The sequence below is a fragment of the Mesoplodon bidens genome (assembly GCF_964165515.1).
Source record: "Mesoplodon bidens genome assembly, chromosome: 1".
NCBI classification, from domain to species: domain Eukaryota; kingdom Metazoa; phylum Chordata; class Mammalia; order Artiodactyla; family Ziphiidae; genus Mesoplodon; species Mesoplodon bidens.
In genome coordinates this window covers 111728845-111749108 of record NC_138176.1, presented here as the reverse complement: position 1 = coordinate 111749108, position 20264 = coordinate 111728845, and the positions used below count along the sequence as shown (strand labels likewise).

Genomic DNA, 20264 nt, shown 5'->3' with positions numbered 1-20264 from the left:
AACTGTAGTCATGCACAATTACAACAGTAAATTTCAGGACCTACAAGTCAGGGAATGGAGTTATAATGGTTTTTCTAACCACACTGTGTTACCCAAGGGGCACACACTTAAGACGGAGACTTCATACTTAACTAAAATAATTCAGGATAATACAGCCTGTTAGATGAGGCAGTTTTTTGGAAATACTCATTTAAAAAGAAATTACTGGGCTTCCCTGGTGGTGCAGTGGTTAAGAATCTGCCTGCCAATGCAGGGAATATGGGTTCAAGCCCTGGTCAGGGAAGATTCCCACATGCGATGGAGCAACTAAGCCTGTGTGCCACAACTACTGAGCCTGTGCTCTAGAGCCCATGAGCCACAACTACTGAGCCCTCGTGCCACAACTACTGAAGCCCACGCACCTAGAGCTGGTGCTCCGCAACAAGAGAAGCCACTGCAATGAGAAGCCTGTGCACTGCAGCCAAGAGTAGCCCCCGCTCACCGCAACTAGAGAAAGCCCGCGCGCAGCAACGAAGACCCAACACAGCCAAAAATAAATAAATAAATAAATAAATAAATAAATAAATAAACAGGGATTCACACGATAGATTTTACATTTTTGACAATGAAAGGTATATTGTTATTTGAAAAGGCATACATAAATTACATTAGATATTCATCAGGGGTATTTAAAGTCACAGGTGGATGAGAGAAGTTGAATTTGCCAAATGAAAGCTTAGAAAGAAAATGTATGCATAATAAAAAACAAACTGCGAGGGTTGGCAGGAAGTGGAAGAAATTGGTGAATAACAGGCACTGAAATCAGACTAATCACTGCTCTGGACTCCCACAGGTTAAGGCCTTCTGCTCGATGTTTCTCAGCTTTCTGCTGGAATTCAGGCTGATCTTCCTTGAACAGGTTTCCTTATCCTCTGATTGTAGTAGCGTTATGGGTTTCTGTGATTGCAGCCTCTTCTGTTTGCCTTCAGTTTGCCATCCATTCTGTTCAGATATTTTCAGACTTGTCTTTGTTTTCCTTTCTCATTTTCTCTTCTTTTCTCTTCTGCCATTACCCCATCTTGCAAAACACCTAGGTTTCTTTTTCATTTAATTAGTTTATCAGGTTGGCATCTAAAACAAAAAGCTGCCCATCTGAGCATCATTTCATTCATTTATTCATTCATTCAACACATTTTAAAAATAAAGCAAAATTTGAAACACCTACTCCACGCTAGGCTCTATACGGAACCCTGCGTATAGGGCAGTGAATGAAACAGACACAGTCTCTGCACTAAGGGAGCCCGACTCCACTGGGGGAGATGGGATTTGAGACAGCAAATGGTACTGGGTGCCATGGAAGACACGGAACCTGGGGGAGGAGGGACACGGATGTCAGGACAGGTGGCTGCAGAAGGCTTATCTGAGGACACACAGATACGAAATATGGCAGGGAGCTAGCCACGTGACAAGTAGGGGGAAACTCACTATCATCACTGTCATCGCGAGGACGTGCTCTTATATTTCCCATCCTTACAAATCCTCTCGACCACTTTTTCCCAGCTGCTGTCCAGGCTCCCTTGCAGCAGAGCTCCTTGAAGCATTACCTATGCTTTTTCCAGTTTCTCTTCTCCCATTTTCTCATAAACCCATTGCATTCAGCCTCCTCTGATCCCAGGACTCCATGGAGCCTGCCCTGGTCCAGATCACTAGACTCTCCGTCTTGGTTTACTTTCTTCTCTGGACTCCCAGGGCTCAGCCCTCTCTTGGTTTTCCTTCTGCCTTGTTGGGTCACTCCTTCCTGGTCACCTTTGCAGGTAACCACTTCCCGTTGGTGTCCTTAGGAGCTGCACAGCTCTTGCTCTTTCCACCCTCTTTTCTTTAGTGATTGCATTCAGTCTCATGGCTTTTAAATCCCATCGATCCACCAGTGACTCTCAGATTTCTGTCTCCAACTTGGACATATTGCCCCAATTCTCGACTTGTGTCTCTAACTACGGGATTGACATCTCATGATCAGAGATCATGTTTCAGAGTCGAAACAGCTCTTCATCTCTGCCTTATCCCAAGTCTGCTCCATCTTCAGTCTCCCTCACCTCAGCTGCTGACAGACCTATCCTTCCAGGTTCTCAGGTTAAAAATCTTGGTGTCATCCTTTCACACCCACTTTCAACTTCTCATAGGAAATTATGTTTACTGCTCCTTCAAATGTGTCTGCTGCACCTTCCACCTTCAATGTAACCACCCTTGTCTGAGCTGCTTTCATCTCCCATCTGAGTTGCTGCAAGAGCATCTCCTGCTCAAAGCCATTCTCCCTGTATGCTATTCTTTTTTTAAAAAAAATGTATGGAAGTATAGTTGATTTACAATGTTGTGTTAATTTCTGCTATACTGCAAAGTGACTCAGTTATACATATATATATTTTTTTCAGATTCTTTCCCATTATGGTTTATCACAGGGTATTGAATATAGTTCCCTGTGCTATACAGTAGGTCCTTGTTGTTTATCTATTTTATATAGAGTAGTATGTATCTGTTAATCTCATACTCAATTTATTCCCCCCTTCCTCTTTGGTAGCCATAAGTTTGTTTTTTACGTCTGTGAGTTTATTTGTATCATTGTTTTTAGATTCCACATATAAGTGATATCATGTGATATTTATCTTTCTCTGACTTACTTCACTTAGTATGATCATCTCTAGGCCCATCCATGTGGCTGCACATGGCATTATTTTATTCTTTTTATGGCTGAGTAGTATTCCATTGCATATATGTACCACATCTTCTTTATCCATTCATCTGTCGATGTTCATTTAGGTTGCTTCCATGTCTTGGCTATTGTAACTAGTGCTGCAATGAACATTTCGGTGCATGTATATTTCTGAATTAGAGTTTTGTCTGGGTAAATGCCCAGGAGTGGGTTTACTCGATCATATAGTAACTCTATTTTTAGTTTTTTGAGAAACCTCCATACAGAACTGTTCTCCATAATGGCTGCACCAATTCACATTCCCACCAACATCTCCCTGTACACTCTTCTTAACACAACAGCATGAGGCTGGCCTTCCTATTCTTCACCACGCCAAGCCCTCTTCCAGCCTGAAGACCTTTGCACTGGCTGTTCCATCCACCTGGAGCGCTCACCCCTTAGATACCTGCATGACCAAGCCCTTGGTCTTTTAAGTGTCTTTTCTCAGTGAGTCTTAGCCTGACCTTCCTGCTTAAAATTTCATCAGCTCCCTGCCCAGACAGTTGCAACTCCTGTCACCTTGTTCTGTTCATTTTTCTATTGCACTAATCATCTTCAGATACTATATCATGTATTCATTTTGTATTACTTATTTTATGTCACTGCCCACTGGAAAGGAAGCTTCATGATTTTCCTCCACTGATGTATTCCCAGCACCCAGAGCAGTGCTGAGCCCTTTTATTACATGAACAAATGAATCGACTTCCCTTAGCGAAGCAGCTCCCCTTCCCGATTTCTGCCATTATGATCCTCTTCCCCCAGATTGGAATCTTGGAATCATCTTTATTCTTTCAACCAATCTTTCACTGTAGATAATCCATTCAATCACAGGGTCCTTTCTGCCTCATTCTGTATTGTGTCTGAAAGTCACGTGTCCTTTCCAATTCTCCAGCTGTGTCACTTTCCCAGGCCTTCCTTACTTCTCTCTGGGAGTATTATTTATCCTTTCCCCTTCAGTGCATCTTGTTAACCTCCGCAAGATAAATCTTTCTAAAGGACAGCCTTAATCATGACACTCCTTGTCCAGTGAACAAACGTCTTAACCCAATATTTAATATTGATATGCAAGGAAATGTGGGAGGGGAGTGATGGTGGGGAGGCTGAGGGCAGAGGAATGGAGTCCTGGTGGAGGAGAATCTGGGAAAAAAATACTTTTCAGGAACTTTATTCTTTCCCTTTAAATAGGAAAGAAGTTGTTTTTTTGTTTTTTTTGTTTTTTTTAAAATTTATTTGGCCACGCCAGGATCTTTGTTGAGGCATGCGTGATCTAGTTCTCTGACCAGGGATTGAACCCGGGCCCCCTGCATGGGATTGCAGAGTCTTAACCACTGGGCCACCAGCGAAGTCCCAGAGGTTTGGTTTTTCTAATTGAAATTTTTGTTTTGTTTTATTTCCTAAGTCTTTATATATTGTTTTAGGTAGACACATCAAAATGTTATGAGCACACTAAAGAATACATAATGTATTTTATGGACCTGAGCTAACAAGTACATTTAGCTCTATAAAAAGTGCATAGTAGAAAATTAAAAACACATAAATTTCCCTTTTCACCAAATATGTATTGCCCCCCCAGATACTTTTAAAAATATTCAACATGAGCATCTTAATATCTGAGTTCTTCACATTTCTATACTTCTCAATTCTATACAACTTGATTGTCTGATTAAAAAATGGGCAAAAGATATGAACAGATGCCTCACCCAAGAAGATACACCGATGGCAAATAAACATGTGAAAAAATGCTCCACATCATATATCATTAGGGAATTATGGACTAAAACAATGATGAGATGCCACTACATGCCTATTAGAATGGCCAAATCTAAAACACTGACAACACCAAAGGGTGTGGAGCAATAGGGACTCTCATTTCATTGCTGGTGGGATTGCAAAATGGTTCAGCCACTTTGGAAGACAGCTTGGCAGTTTCTTCCAAACTAAACATACTAGTACCATTTGACCTAGCAATCACGCTCCTTATGTCCACACAAAAACCTGCAAACAAATGTTTATAAATACTTTATTCATAATTTTTTCAAAAGTTTGATATTTATTTATTTATTTACTTATGGCTGTGTTGGGTCTTCGTGGGCATGTGCGGGCTTTCTCTAGTTGCAGCAAGTGGGGGCTACTCTTCGTTGCGGTGTGCAGGCTTCTCACTGCGGTGGCTTCTCTTGTTGCGGACCACCGGCTCTAGGCACGTGGGCTTCAGTAGTTGCGGCACACGGGCTCAGTAGTTGTGGCTCTCAGCCTCTAGAGCGCAGGCTCCGTAGTTGTGGTGCATGGGCTTAGTTGCTCTGAGGCATGTGGGGTCTTCCCGGACCAGGGCTCAAACCCGTGTCCTCTGCATTGGCAGGCAGATTCTTAACCACTGCACCACCAGGGAAGTCTGCTTTATTCATAATTGCCAAAACTTGGAAGCAAACCAAGATGTCTTTTGATAGGTGAATGGATAAAGAAACTGTGGTATGTCCATACAGTGCAATATTATTCCGCAATAGAAAGAAAGGTGCTATCAAACCATGAAAAGACATGGAGGGACCTTCAGTGTGTATTACTAAGTGAAAGAAGCTAATCTGAAAAGGCTACATTCTGTATGATTCCACCAGGGAATCTGGAAAGGGCAGAACTATGGAGACAGTAAAAAGATGAGCGGTTACCAGGGGTCAGAGAGGAGGGATGGATGAATAGGCAGAGCACAGAGGGTTTTTAGGGCAGTGAAAATACTCTGTAAGATACTGTAATGGCAGATACATATCCTTATACCATTGTCCAACCCCACAGAATGTCCACCACCAAGAATGAACCATAATGTAGACTGGACTTTAGTTGATAATGATTTGTCCGTGTCGGTTCCTCAATTATAACACATGTAGTACCCTCGTCGGGGATGTTGATGGTGGGGGAGGGTGGGTGTGTTTGGGGGGGAGGGGCTATGTGGGAACTCTTCGTACTTTCCCCTCAATTTTTTTTGAAGTCTAAAACTGCTCTAAAAAATAATGTCTATTAATTAAAAATAGAATGTTCAGGAGTGCCTGAACATGCCAGGGATGAAGTAACCAATTGTCCCTGTCTAAAAATGATCATAATTGAATGGGAAAGACCAATATGGGGACTTCCCTGGCGGTCCAGTGGTTAGGACTCCATGCTTCCACTGCAGGGGACGTGGGTTCAATCCTGGGTTGGGGACCTAAGATTCCCACATGCGGCACGGCCAGAAAAAACAACAACCCCAGAACAATATGTACATGTGCAAACATTGGTGAGGTAAGAAATGTACTCAGAATTCTTGTGAATGCCTCATCTAAACTCTCGACCTTGTGGTCCATGCCATCCTCCCTTAAGTTTATTTCAGCTGCTCCTTCCATAACTCCACCCTGCATCTAGTCCTCCCACAGAAGTCTTCCACCTCTGACGTCATAACTCCGGCCTCCGTTCAACCTTCACATCCCCTCCACCTCCCTCCAGTGTTACCCTGTCCTCTTTTGCACTTTGATGCATCCACTTCCTCCCGCTAACAGCCCTTATTGCCTCCCCGTGATCCAGCTTTAGACCCTTTGGATCAGCATCTTAAAACTCCCTTTCTTGTCCCTTTGCACATCCACTGATAATACCCCACAGCTGATGAGCTCACCTCTCTACCCTGCACCTCTCAAGTGGAGCCCCCCAAGAGAAAACCACCCCGTGAGGCTGTGGTCATGACATACCTTCAGTCGGACCCTCTGCACATCAGCCCTCCAGCTGGAGCTCTCCTGGCTTCTGAAACTGAGAAGCAAATTCCGGCCACGGAGACTGTGTCTGGAAGGGATTGCCATGCACCCCTTCCCTCATTTAGCGGAGTCAGTGAAGCTCCTTCACATTTCACTGTTGTGGATGGAGGAATTAACGGTCTTCTCCCAGTAAACCCAGTTAAGTGGCCAAGGACACCCAATTGGATTATATTTCATTTACTTCAATAACAGAAAGTGGGAGTTAAATATGGATTTTTAAAAATATAAAGCACAGGACGAAGGAAAGAAAGAAGGAAACTTTAAAATCTTGTTACCCAATATAAAGGCGTGCTTGGGATAAGTACTGTCTTGTGGCCAGTCTTTTTAGACGCATGCAGGTATTCTCTGTTTAAAAACACACAGCCTTACCTTTTATTCCCTCCGTTTTTAATTTGTTTATTTTGCCCAGAACTGAAGATGTCAAGGAAAACGTGCTGGCAGTTTTACTCATTGTCCTGGTTTCCCTGCTCGGATTTCTGACACTGAACCGAGGCTTTTGCAAAGACATGTGGGTGCTTCTCTTCTGCCTCGTCATGGCCAGCTGCCAGTACTCCCTGTTAAAGGCAAGAGCACATCTAATTCTTACTGTCACTAATGTAGCCTTGAAATCATGAGATGATGACACAGACACTTCTCATTTGTGTTCTAGAGCGTTCAGCCTGACCCCGCCTCGCCAATCCACGTAAGTGTCCAATCACAGGCGAGTAGCTTGTCCGCTCTGCTTGCGTTGAAGATAGGGGAATGGGCAAAATAGATTCAAAAGGCCACATGCATATCAATATCCATATATATTGAATATATAAATAGAAATATTAATGCATGGTGGCCAAGTTCAGGCTAGATCGGAGAGCGTGGTGGGGATGGTGGCAGGGAAGGAACAGGATGGGGACCAAGAATGTGTGGAGGGCCTTTTCTACCCCACTGGACTCATGTCAGGAAAGACGGTGAGCCCAGACTCTGCAGTCAGGCTGCCTGCGTTCGTTTTCTGGTTCCTGTGTCTGATTGTTGGACCCTGAACAAAATGTGTACTCTCCATGCCTCAGCTTCCCTGTGTGTCAATAAGGATAATAAAAATGCCTATGGGGATTCAGTAATCCAAGTGACGGGCTTAAAACAGTGCCTGGCATAGAGAAATTGCTTAATAGATGGTAGAAACCTCAGTATGTAAGCATGAATCATTATTCTTTTTACCTGAAGCTGATCTCTTTCTCTTCCACATTTTCAAGTGTATTGTTACCTTTTACCTCATCGTTTGGGGCTCATTTATATCTGACACTCTGGGCTCCCCAGTACTGATCTCTTGGTGCCTGGGCGTTCTTCCATGAGCTGGGAAGCACACGTAGCATCCACTGACCCGGCTGCACCTTCCCCTGTGGTGCTGCAACTCCAGGTCTGGTGCTCTCCCTACTGGGACCCTGGCCACGTGCCTTTGCACCGAGACCACTGCCTGGTGGATGTCCCAGCTCCTTGAGAAACCTTCTTTCCTCTGTTACGGTGAGCTCCTGTGGGTCCCCAAAAACCACTTCCAATGAAAGAAAACTTGACCGTCCCGCTACTGTGCCTTTAAAAAATTCATATCCAGGATTTAGGACTGCTTTTAAATCTGTGATCGCTCATGCTTAGCTCATAGTAATTAAGAAAAGCTTGTAATTGGACACTCACCTGGCATACATTAGTATCTTGTTAAATTCCTCTGTTCCCCATAATTGGTTTAATACATCTAATACATCTTCTTTCATCCCGGAGTCTGAATGTCAAGGTAAGGAGAAGCTGCATAATTTGGCTATCACGGATGTGTTGTTGTGATTATCGTCAGGAATCTGGGTTAGGTGGTGAGAGCAGAGATGTACAGCCCTGGGGTGTGTTGTCCCAGCCCACCCTAGATGCGACACTGGCGTCCTCCTGCTGTCATGAATAAGCCCCGCTTCCTAGTGACAGCGCTTGGGTCACTGTCTTTCTGGGTGACCTGGGGGAGGGGTGTTGTGTGCTATTAAACATTCATTTCCTGCATGTACTTTCAGGGATAATGCTGGGCGAGGAGGATGGCAAGTACAGCTGCATAATCCCTGTAGATCTGCAATGACTGTTGGCAGGACCCCCAAGTCCTGCTCTAAGTTGGAGTCGTATTGTCTATATTGATCCAGGTCCTGGAGGACTAAATACAGCTGCTCTTCCTTTATCTGAGCAAGCATGTCGTAGTGAGATAGGAAGAAACGACTTCTCTTAACTGTCAACAGAAGCCACAGTCAGACATCACACTATGTTTATTGCAGTACTTAATTTGCTTACACAGATTTCTGAGTAGAATGAGTCCCAGATTTGAGCTGGCATTTCTCTAACCGTTCTGATGAGGCAAGAAAATATGGTAGCCATAAAATAGTTCCCCTTGCAACGTGGCTGAGCCATGTAGGCGTTTAGAGGCTGATTTACTGTTTAGAGATGAGAAAACCTCAGAAAGGAGATGGTCAAGAGAATGAACCCAGTCTGGTAGAGAGATGGTGCTCAAGCCTGCCACCAGCCCTGGCTCAGGTTCATTCATCAGGGGCTGTCAGATGAACCAAAGTGCTTTTCAAAACTGCATTACTTTGTTCGTTCCCAGGAAGGGCTGTTAATGCAGTCAGTTCTTGCTCTTGGAGTGATTGACTGACTTTCTTCTTTGTTTCCTTCCAGGAGCACAGAGGTGGCAAATTTTGAGCAAGTTGTTAAAACCTGAAGCTAGCACAGTGAAAAAAAAATTTTTTTTTCATAACATTCTATGTGCTTCAGATAGAGTTGCAGATTAATACTGGCCTGCTAATAGTTATGGTACCATCGACCCTGGCCCTGAAAGAAACGTGTCTGATTGTAAAAGAAAAGAGGTCTAGGAGAGCTTAAAAAAATGAGAATGGGGGGGGTAGCTCCTGGAAGGGATCTGAGGATCAGAGACTGGCAACTTAGTCACGGGCAATGAGGCTATTCCTTGGCTTACACAGATTTATACACTGGTCTAACCAACAGTATCCACTAATGATAACCCAGAAAGCAAAATCCAGTAGGATCACTGGCACAGAGCCAGTGTCAGGGCGTTTCCCAGCACCTGCAGGGATTCTGAGTTAGGACAGCTGGGGCAGCACTTGGGAACCTGCATTTTAACACTCCCCCACCCCGTGCTGATGGCGGAGGTGATCTCAGATCACACCTGAGAAACACCGGGGTAACTGGAAGTGTGCAGGTTTTGGGATTCGAATCCAGCCTCGCCATGTACAAACTATGGCATCTTGGTCAAGTGACTTCTCTGAATCTCAGGTTTTTCCTCTGTAAAAGAGGAAATAATAAAATAGGATTGTAAGGGGATTAAACAAGATAATGTACATCCAGGGCTCAGCCTAGAATCTGGCACCGCAGGAGCACTTGACAAATGCTGGCAACTTCTGTGTGAGTAAAGTGGGGATAATAATAACAGCCTTGGGGCTTCCCTGGTGGCGCAGTGGTTGAGTGTCCGCCTGCTGATGTAGGGGACGTGGGTTCATGCCCTGGTCCAGGAAGATCCCACATGCCGCGGAGCGGCTGGGCCCGTGAGCCAGGGCCGCTGAGCCTGCGTGTCCGGAGCCTGTGCTCCGCAACGGGAGAGGCCCGCGTACTGCAAAAAAAACAAAAAAAAACAAAAAAAAAACAGCCTCAGCTGGATTTGGTCATGAGTGAGTTGGATAATTTATATAATGTGCCCAGTGCAGGACCTGGAATATTCAGTCCTCTGTAAAGGTTTCTTTCCTTTCTCCTTCTGCTCTGCGGATCCAGAGGACTGAGTGTACAGTTTCCACAAACCCCACACCTAGGTTCCCAATTATTCACCTCTTGCATCAGTATGTTACAGTTGTCACAACTACAGAACCAATATGGATACATTATTATTAACTGAAGTCCATATTTTACTCAGATTTCCTTCGTTTTTACGTAATATCCCTTTTTTTTTTTTTTTTTTTTTTGAGGATTCCATCTAGGACATTGCCTGATATTTAGTCATTCTCTCTCCTAAGGCTCCTCCTGGCTGTGACAGTTTCTCAGGTTTTCCTTGGTTTTTGATAACCTGGACAGCTTTGAGGAGCATTGGTCAGGGATTTTGTAGACTGTCCCTCAGTTGGGATTTAGCGGGTGCTCATCTGATGATGTAACTGGGTTATGGGGGAGGAAAACCACAGAAGTAAAGTGCCATTTTCCTTACATCATTTCGAGGTTATGTACAATCAACATTACTTAACCACTTTTGATGTTGACCTTGAACACCTGGTTAAGGTGCTGTTTATCAGAGAAATTTTTTTTTAATTTCACTAAAATTTTTTAGAAATTGAAGTATAGTTGATTTACAGCATTGTGTTAGTTTCTGGTGTGCAGCAAAGTGATTTGGTTATACATATACATATCTATTCTTTTTCGGATTCTTTTCCATTATAGGTTATTACAAGATATTAAGTATAGTTCCCTGTGCTATACAGTAGGTCCTTGTTGGTTATCTATTTTATATAGAGTGGTATGTATCTGTTAATCCCAAACTCCTAATTTATCCCTTCCCCACCTTTCCTCTTTGGTAACCAGAAATTTGTTTTTCTGTCTGTAAGTCTGTTTCTGTTTTGTAAGTAAGTTCATTTTTATCATTTTTTTAGATTCCAGGTATAAGTAATATCATACGATGTTTGTCTAACTTACTTCACTTCGTATGATAATCTCTTTAAGTCCATCTATGTTGCTGCAAATGGCATTATTTCATTCTTTTCTATGGTTGAGTAATATTCCACTGTATATATATGCCACCAAGTGTGGGTCATAGAATACTTGCTGGCTAGGGTTTTACTGGGGTTCAGCTTCCTTAGGGCAGTGGGCGCCCATCCCCAGATCTCCTTCTTTTGCTCCACACGCAAGGAGAACTGAAGTGTATAGTTAAAAATTTTCAGTATACATCCAGAAAAAATGAAAACTTTAATTAGAAAAGATACACGCACCCCAGTGTTCATAGCAGTACTATTATAATAGCCAAGACATGGAAGCAGCCCAAGTACCCATCAATAGATGATTGGATAAAGAAGAGGTGGTGTATGTATATAAACAATGGAATATTACTCAGCAAAAAAAAAAGAATGACGTATTGCTATTTGCAGCAACTTGGATGGGCCTAGAGAATATTATGCTTAGTGAAATAAGTCAGACAGAGAAAGACAAATACTATATGATATCACTTATGTGTGGAATCTAAAAAATAATACAAATGAATCTATATAAAAATCAGAAACAGACTCACAGACAGAAAGCAAACTTACGGTTACCAAAAGGGAGAGAGGGGGAAGGATAAATTAGGAGTATGGGATTAACAGATACAAACTACTGTACATAAAATAGATAAGCCACAAAGACTTACTGTATAACCCAGGGAACTATATTGAATATCTTGCAATAACCTATAATGGAATAGAATCTGCATAAAAAACCTCAAAACAAATCACTATGATGTATATCTGAAACTAACACAATATTGTAAATCAACTATACTTCAATTAAAAAAATGTGACTCTAAATATAAACAGGTGAATTGCTAAAGCAAACAGCAAATCCTTATTGTAGTGAAGAGAGTTCCACGTTGGTAGACATAATGTCTCAGAGGGGCTGGACAGAGCAGCAGGCAGTTATTTTTCTACACCCTCTCCTGGTAGGAGCCCTCTTCCACCTTCCAGGAGAAGCTATTACGAATGATTCCCCGCCCCCCCACTCTCTCTTTACTTCACATGAGTAACATTCACATCATGTGTCTAAAGAATGAGGATTGCGAATGAACTTGATCCGAGTGAGGTTGAGTGTTGGGCCTAGAAGGATCCAGTGGCAAATGCAATCACCATCTGGGTCAGTTTGGGGAGCCGGTGGGTAGTAGCCAGGCAGCCAGCGGCGGGGTCCAAGTCCTGGCTCGGCCACACTGCAAAGCCTGGGACAAATTTCTTCATCTTTGTGCCTCAGTTTACTCTTGGCAAAATGAGAGTAATAGTAGGACTTCTTCGAGTGGAATATTTAAAGTAGGTAGAAGAGTGCCTGAGGCACAGGAAAGCAGGATAAATGTTAGCCTTTGCTGTTTTACATCAGCTTGTCAAAAACAGCTGACCTCTGAGTGCGGCCAGACAGGAACTTGTGCAGACTCAGCAGGTGTGAGGCAGCTCTTTTCTGCTCTCTGGGCTGAGAAGCAGAGAATTCGGATCTGCACGAAGCCTGGAGCTGGCACGGGTAACGGCAGAGATGGGATGGGGCTGGCATGACCTGGTTGCTGATGGCCTCGGTTCAGTGCCCCTGGGTTCAGACACCCCATCTTCCTTATAACAAAACCCTTTTATCACTCTGTCTCCCTGTCTGTCTATCTATCCATCTATATCTATCTATCTATCTACCTATCTGTCTATCATCTATCAATCTATCTATCTGTCCATCCATCCATCTATCTACTTATCTATCAGCAGCAAATTTGAAGCATCTGACCAGCCCACTCTCTTGGTAAGAGGACAATTAGAATGGCCTGGTCCCCTAGCCACAAGCACCACTGCTCTCCGGGTGGGGACCTGTAGGTTTGGATAGATTCTCTCACCTTACCCTTTCCTTGCCCTGCGACCAGAGCACCGCCTGTGAAATTGTATATGTAGGTGGGGTTAATGGGAGACCCAAATGCGTGTGTAGACCAGCTTTTGTAAAACAGCCTGCAAGATGCCCCAGAGCAGAAATCAGCGGTGCTTCCCCAGGGCATTTGAAGGTGAAAAAACAGGTGGGAAACACTTGGACAAGTTTTAAAAGATTGTGATCAGACTTCACCTGGAGGAGCGAGTGGAATTTTCCTATTGAAAAGAAAAATCAATCCTTGGGAGGTTTTATGATTGAATCCTATGTGAAAGAAGGAACTGGAGACCAGGGAAATTTTATTAGTGGGTGTTCTTAGGAATCAAGACAAATAAAAGTGACTCACATGCCATGTATTAGCGATATGCTTAGAATGGTTTGGGGACCCAAAAGATAGCATGATGGTGAGGGCAGCCTGTTTCTAAGGGAGCCTTAAGGTTTGTCTCAGAAATTACAAATAAAAAGAAAGCATTCCCATGCCCAATAAATAAAGTTTGACTTGGACGATCCAAGATGATATCTTAAATTTGTTCAAAGCCATAGACTTTCAATTCCTGGAAAAAGTATTTTTAACCTTTTAGTAACAGAACGAATCAGGGCAAGTGGGAAGTAGCTATTTAATTATATTTCTGAAATGGTATCAGTTTGAGGAAAGATCTCATATGCTTGTGTATTTGTATACTAAGTGGCTATCTATACCAAGCAATTTATTTTGCTATTCACTTGATAAGAAATGCATTAAGATTTCACTTATGCTTTAGTTTCAATTTTTTTTTAAATGCAGAGGAAGTATCCCCTTACCCATTAATCTATGACCTAGTTGGATTCAAAAGGAAATTTCATAAGAGTACAAAATATTCCTTTAAGACTGAATCTGGACTCAGGGCCAAACATAGCCAGCCCCCATGGACAGCCTGTGTTTTCCTTCTTATTAAAAGATGGTCTCAGATATAAGACTATTTCTATTATAGAAGCAGTGGCAATTTAAATTGCATTTCTAAATATGTTCAAGTCAGTGACTTTAAAAATTCATATCCAAACTTGTATCACTTTCTTTTTTTTTGACTTATTTCCTAGTCTTTTTATTTATTTTTTTTAACATCTTTTGCGGTATGCGGGCCTCTTACTGTTGTGGCCTCTCCCATTGCGGAGCACAGGCTCCGGACGCGCAGGCTCAGCGGCCATGGCTCACGGGCCCAGCCGCTCCACGGCATGTGGGATCTTCCCGGACCGGGGCACGAACCCACGTCCCCTGCATCGGCAGGCAGACTCTCAACCACTGCGCCACCAGGGAAGCCCTAACATCTTTATTAGCGTATAATTGCTTTACAGTGGTGTGTTAGTTTCTGCTTTATAACAAAGTGAATCAGTTATACATATACATATATCCCCATATCTCCTCCCTCTTGCGTCTCCCTCCCACCCTCCCTATCCCACCCTCTAGGTGGTCACAAAGCAACGAGCTGATCTCCCTGTGCTATGCGGCTGCTTCCCACTAGCTATCTATTTTACATTTGGTAGTGTATATATGTCCATGCCACTCTCTCACTTCATCCCAGCTTACCCTTCCCACTCCCCGTGTCCTCAAGTCCATTCTCTATGTGTGTGTCTTTATTCCTGTCCTGCCCTTAGGTTCTTCAGAACCCTTTTTCTTTTTTTTTAGATTCCATATATATATGTGTTAGCATACGGTATTTGATTTTCTCTTTCTGACTTACTTCACTCTGTATGACAGACTCTGGGTCCATCCACCTCACTACAAATAACTCAATTTCATTTCTTTTTATGGCTGAGTAATATTCCATTGTATATATGTGCCACATCTTCTTTATCCATTCATCTGTCGATGGACACTTAGGTTGCTTCCATGTCCTGAATACTGTAAATAGAGCTGCAGTGAACATTGTGGTACATGACTCTTTTTGAATTATGGTTTTCTCAGTATATATGCCCAGTAGTGGGATTGCTGGGCCATATGGTAGTTCTATTTTTAATTTTTTAAGGAACCTCCATACTGTTCTCCATAGTGACTATACCAATTTACATTCCCACCAACAGTGCAAGAGGGTTCCCTTTTCTCCACACCCTCTCCAGCATTTATTGTTTGTAGATTTTTTGATGATGGCCATTCTGACTGGTGTGAGGTGATCAAACTTGTATCACTTTCATCTTGACTTTTTATACTCAAAGTAGTTCATGAATTGCAAATAATATTCTCTCCCTAATTCATTTTTGTTGGTTTTTTGAACCTTATGAATTGTGCATTGATTTGTGAGATGTAAATTAATTCTTCATTGACTTTTGCCCTGGAAATTTGATGTTATAGCTTTTCCTTAATTTTTCTGTCCATTCCAGAAGAAGAATAAAACAATGTGTCTGCTTGCCTCTTAAGAATATTTTGAAGGTTAAGATGAAATCAGTTAAGTTTTTGGTCCTCCTCAGAGGACAATGCATATAAATAATAAATGTTTAAAAATTGATTATTCCACTGTGCTACACTGAGACATTTTATGCAGTCTCTGCAGGTATAATTTGGCACCTGTATTGTCTTGCTTTCTAAGACATAAGGAAATTGAAGCCTACAACTTATAATTCTATTTCTTGTTAATAATGGAGCTCAACTTAGAGCATGCAGAGCAAATAGTGGTTTAAATTAATTTTGCACTAGAAATGAACAACACAAATGGAAGTTTCACTGTGGGGGAAGCATTGAATTAGATCTAGATTTTATCCAAGGCTGGTAATTACATTTTCAGGTAAATCTTGCTGAGTCTGAGAGACATAACATTCTTTTTGATATTCTTATTCTTCTTTGACAGAGTAAGCATCAGGGTATTTTTTTTCCCTTGGTGTTTTGTGTGTATGAATTATGGTGGGGGCGGTGAATTGTTATATGGTGTAAGTTGTATAATATGGTATAAATGATTGACTATGAGGCTTTTGTTATTTAATCAAAATTAAAGGTACCATTCAGAAATTGTGTTTCTTTTCTAGGGACACAACCAAATCATAACATATAGCAGACCAATCTATTTTTGTGTGCTGTGTGGCCTTATTTTGCTTCTTGATACTGGGGCCAAAGCCAGGTACCCTCCCACTTACATTGTGTATGGCCTGAAGCTCTTCTCTCCAGGGTCTCTCCAGTCGGCTAGGGACTTCTTAATAGGTGAGTTCATTTCGGGGTTGTGGGGAAGAATATAGAGGTGGGAGGGTATTTCTCCCTGTTATTTTTTGAATCCCTCATTGGATAAATTTTCTTACTTTATTATCGGATCAAGAGATGTGCATTTTTCTCTTGGCTTGCACACTTTCAGAAGACGGCCTGGGAGCCAGAGCCCCAAGCATCCAACAAGGGACCTATTCTAAAGGATGTTGATATCCATGAGCAGGGAGCTGCAGCATCATAATATCTGAAGACTGGTGCCTGAGGTGCCTGATGTGTGGTGTCAGTGGGGCTCCCCAGGGTGGAGGCGATTTTGCCATTAGGGTGGCAGCCACAGCCCCATCTGCATGGCACAGATGCTCTGGTAACATGTGAGTGGACATGGTTCTCAGTCCAGATGGAGTCCTGGATATGCCGTCACCCAGCCTTCCATTGGTGCACTTTACTTGCCTTAAGGTCTAGGCAGTGTTTGATGTAAAATGCTCCATTTACACAAGTGACCTTCATAATATAATGGTGTAGAGCCCCAGCTGCGGAGCCAGGTGGCTGGCTGTTTGAATTCCAGCTCTGCTTCTTTACTAGTTGTGTGACCTTGAGCAAAATTCAACTGTGATATGGGGACAAAAATAGTACACACCACAGAGATGGTTGCAAATTTTAGATGAGTTGGTATATTTAAACACATAGAAACGTGCCTTTAACCAGGTATTAGCTATTATCGTCTTTATTATGCAAAGAGGCTGCCTCACTGTGGGCCCGCAGCTCCGAAGACTTGACTGACAAAGCTCTGAGAATTCTTGTGATGACATCCAGAGGTTTCCACACCTGCTAACTTGTGATTATCTGATCCCATTGACCAGATGAGTTGATAAAGGACAGTTACCAAAGATACCACCCCCTAGATCTGTTACTTGCCAGCCAGAAATTTTACTCAAGTGGAGATTGTCAAAGCCATCATTAGGACCAGGACAAGAGAGAAACAGGAACTGAGTACATGTCAGGTTGTTTACCATCATGTGTCTGAAGATGCTCTTGTGCCTGTGATGCGGAGGAAGTGGTCCTCCTCTGACTGGTGCTGGGACATGTGGAACAGCGGCTGGAGTTGTGCCTTATGGGTGATAATCTCTGTTCCCCACTGCCACTCTTGGTTTCTGCTCAGACCACCAATGTACCACAGTGGAGAGAGGCACCAGAGGAAGAGGAGGGGCAAGGGAGACAGGAAGATCTGGTGTCTGCTGCCTTATTCTGCTCCCAGGGAGGAAGGGGTTGAATGCGAACCAAGGGTAGGAGATGAGTCCAGTGGCCATTGAGCAGGTGGGAAGGATGGAGAAACTCTTTGTCATATGTAATCCAAGAAGAGAACATCAGATAACAGAACAGTAGAAGGAGGAGAAAGCACAGTGACAAGAGACAAGGAATCTGGGGGATAAAATTGGCACAAGAAGAAAGACAAAGTCAATGGTGGGACCAGTTGCTTTTGTAGGCTGAGGGGTGAATTAAGGAAATAGAAACACTCAGGGTGATATTCTTACATAATTTATTTTCCTTTTATGATCTTTCATATATGTTCAGAATATCACTTCTCTTTCATTATAAGGAAAAAAAATTTTTTTTTCCTCCAGGAGGAAAGTGAAGGGCCTTCTTAGTCAGTGCTCATTTCCTTTGCTGACCTCTGGGCTGAAATTTTTATTATTTTCCATTTGGGTAACTTCAGCAAAAGCCTATGAGCGAGACTGGCTTTGTAATCATCCTTTGGATGAGAAAGCCGAGAGGTCTTCAGTTCTTAGAACCATATTTCAGGAGGAGCAGTAGCAAAGCTAGAGTGTGCCCTGAGGAATGTGGCCGCATGGGCTACACTGGGTCTGCACATGGGGCAAGGGAATGGGGGCGTCCAGCCTAGAGAAGAAATGCTTGAGTCCTGGAGGCACATGTGATGGCTGTAGGTGGTTAAAAGGCTGCCAGGCCAAAGTGGGAGGGATTTTATTCTCTGTTGTTCTCTGTTAGTGTAGCTGTAGTAACTAGTCCCAGTGGCTGGTGGGTGGATTTCGGCTCACTGGAAGACTGGTGGTTGTGGTTTGGTGTAGAGCTGTCCAATAGGGCCGTGGGTTGCCTAGTGATGTGAGAAGTTCCCTGACGTGGGAAGAACTCAGGCAAGATGAGACAGCCATCGCTTGTAGAAGGGTTCCATGCACTGTATGGGTTCTTTATTAGATGTGACGGGTCCTTTTTCAGATGTGAGAGTTTGATGTTTTATTTTAGTCTTTAGGACCATAATCCCTTACCTACAGTAATGCAGCTTCAAGGATGTAACCCTTGGAGATGGTGGAGGTTTTGTAACCAGCGACTGAGATGGATCCACCCTCATCTGCACTCCGAGACTCACATTTCCATGTCTTGTGTAAATACTTGTCTCTTGGCCCCAGGAATCCATGTCAACAGTGTGCTAATACACAGATATGGCATGAAGGAGACACACAACGTATACAGTCATACCAAGTTCATAGTCTTGGTTTTACTTCCTTGTTATTTTAATTCTGCTTACCTCCCCCAAGCCCCAACCTGCAAATATAGTAATGAATATTACTATTCACATAACGGAAGAAAGAAGCAAGTTCCAACGTTTTTATTTATGCATTGTGCTTGGAAAGAAATGGAACTGTACCAGAAGTTTCTGCATTTATGGTAATTAGTAGGAAACATGGGGAGTAGGGAAGATGTGAGAGAAAATCACAGACCATCTCAGCAGTACGCTGGGAAAAAAAGTCTTTGTTCACAGGGAAAGTTGCCAAAAACCACAGGGACTTTTTGATTTTTTACTTATGGAAAAAAGGACAAAATCATTTTGGCAACTTCAAGTGGAATTCTCTAGCCATCCTCCTGATGCTTCTTCATTCACGTGCGCTGCACCCTGACATTCACGTGGCCTCCACCTTCTTCTAGTTCTACCTGCACGGCTCTGACTCTAAAGATGAGAGGTTTCCTCTCTACTTCATCCTGGGGAAGACCTAGACCCTGGGCTCCCCGTCCACTGCTGTCCGTCCTGTGCTGTGTCATCTAGCTCCTGCTCTGCAGGCACAGCCAGAGAATCTTCAGTTAGGACTTCCTCGTGTCTCGTACCATTTTATTTTCCCCCAGCATCATTCGTGTTCCAGTTCTTTGCACTTTATTAGTTTGGGTTTTATTGCCTAATGTATTTCTTACAGAGAATACTTCTTTACCCACGTTTTGCTGCAGCTTCCAGTATTTGTCTACCATTATTACATTATTTCACACCCATACTTTTCTCTGTAGTTCTTCGTTTTTGGTATAGTTTTCATTGCACACAACACTTGAGAATGTGGACTAATGCCCATGAAGAATGCAGCGTACCATCTAATCTTCATTGATGGGTTTTGAGTCCCAAACTTAAGAAGAGAACTAGTCAGTTTGCTTAAAATCATATGAATTAAAATGTTGATGCTCAAAACTATATGTCCTGCTATTGTGTCTGTTTATTTCTTATATCTTTCCTTTCATATAAAAACTGAAAAAAGAAATTGTCATATAGTTATGACTAGCAGATCCATATTTGTGTCTTATTGCTGACTTTGTTTTTTTTTAAACTTTATTGAAGTACAGTTGATTTACAATGTTAATTTCTTCTGTACAGCAAAGTGACTCAGTTAAACATATATATATATCATTATATTCTTTTTCTATTCTTTTCCAGTATGGTTTGTCACAGGATATTAAATGTAGTTCCTTGTGTTATACAGTAGGACCTTGTTGTTTATCTGTCCTATATGTAATAGTTTGCATCTGCTAATCCCAAACTCCCATTCCTTCCCCCGAACCCCGCTTGTTATTGCCAGCTTTGATTGAGAAACGTATTACTCACAGATGCTCTGGGTTTTCACCATATAGTTAAAATCCTGCCACAGACAACATTACAACAAAATCACCATGTGTGTCAAAATATGGCTCCAATCCCAAACAAAGGCCCGTT

At 42.7% G+C, this 20264-nt stretch overlaps 1 protein-coding gene across 1 annotated transcript in view; it reads left to right on the top strand.

Moving 5' to 3' along the window:
* The window catches only part of PCNX2 (pecanex 2), a 281381-nt gene that overhangs the window by 73311 nt on the left and 187806 nt on the right, over positions 1-20264 (top strand). The window contains exons 11-13 of the mRNA XM_081237716.1: positions 6905-7058; positions 7145-7177; positions 16111-16282. Of these exons, the coding sequence (XP_081093842.1) occupies positions 6905-7058; positions 7145-7177; positions 16111-16282 (359 nt within the window). The remainder of the gene's footprint in view (positions 1-6904; positions 7059-7144; positions 7178-16110; positions 16283-20264) is intronic.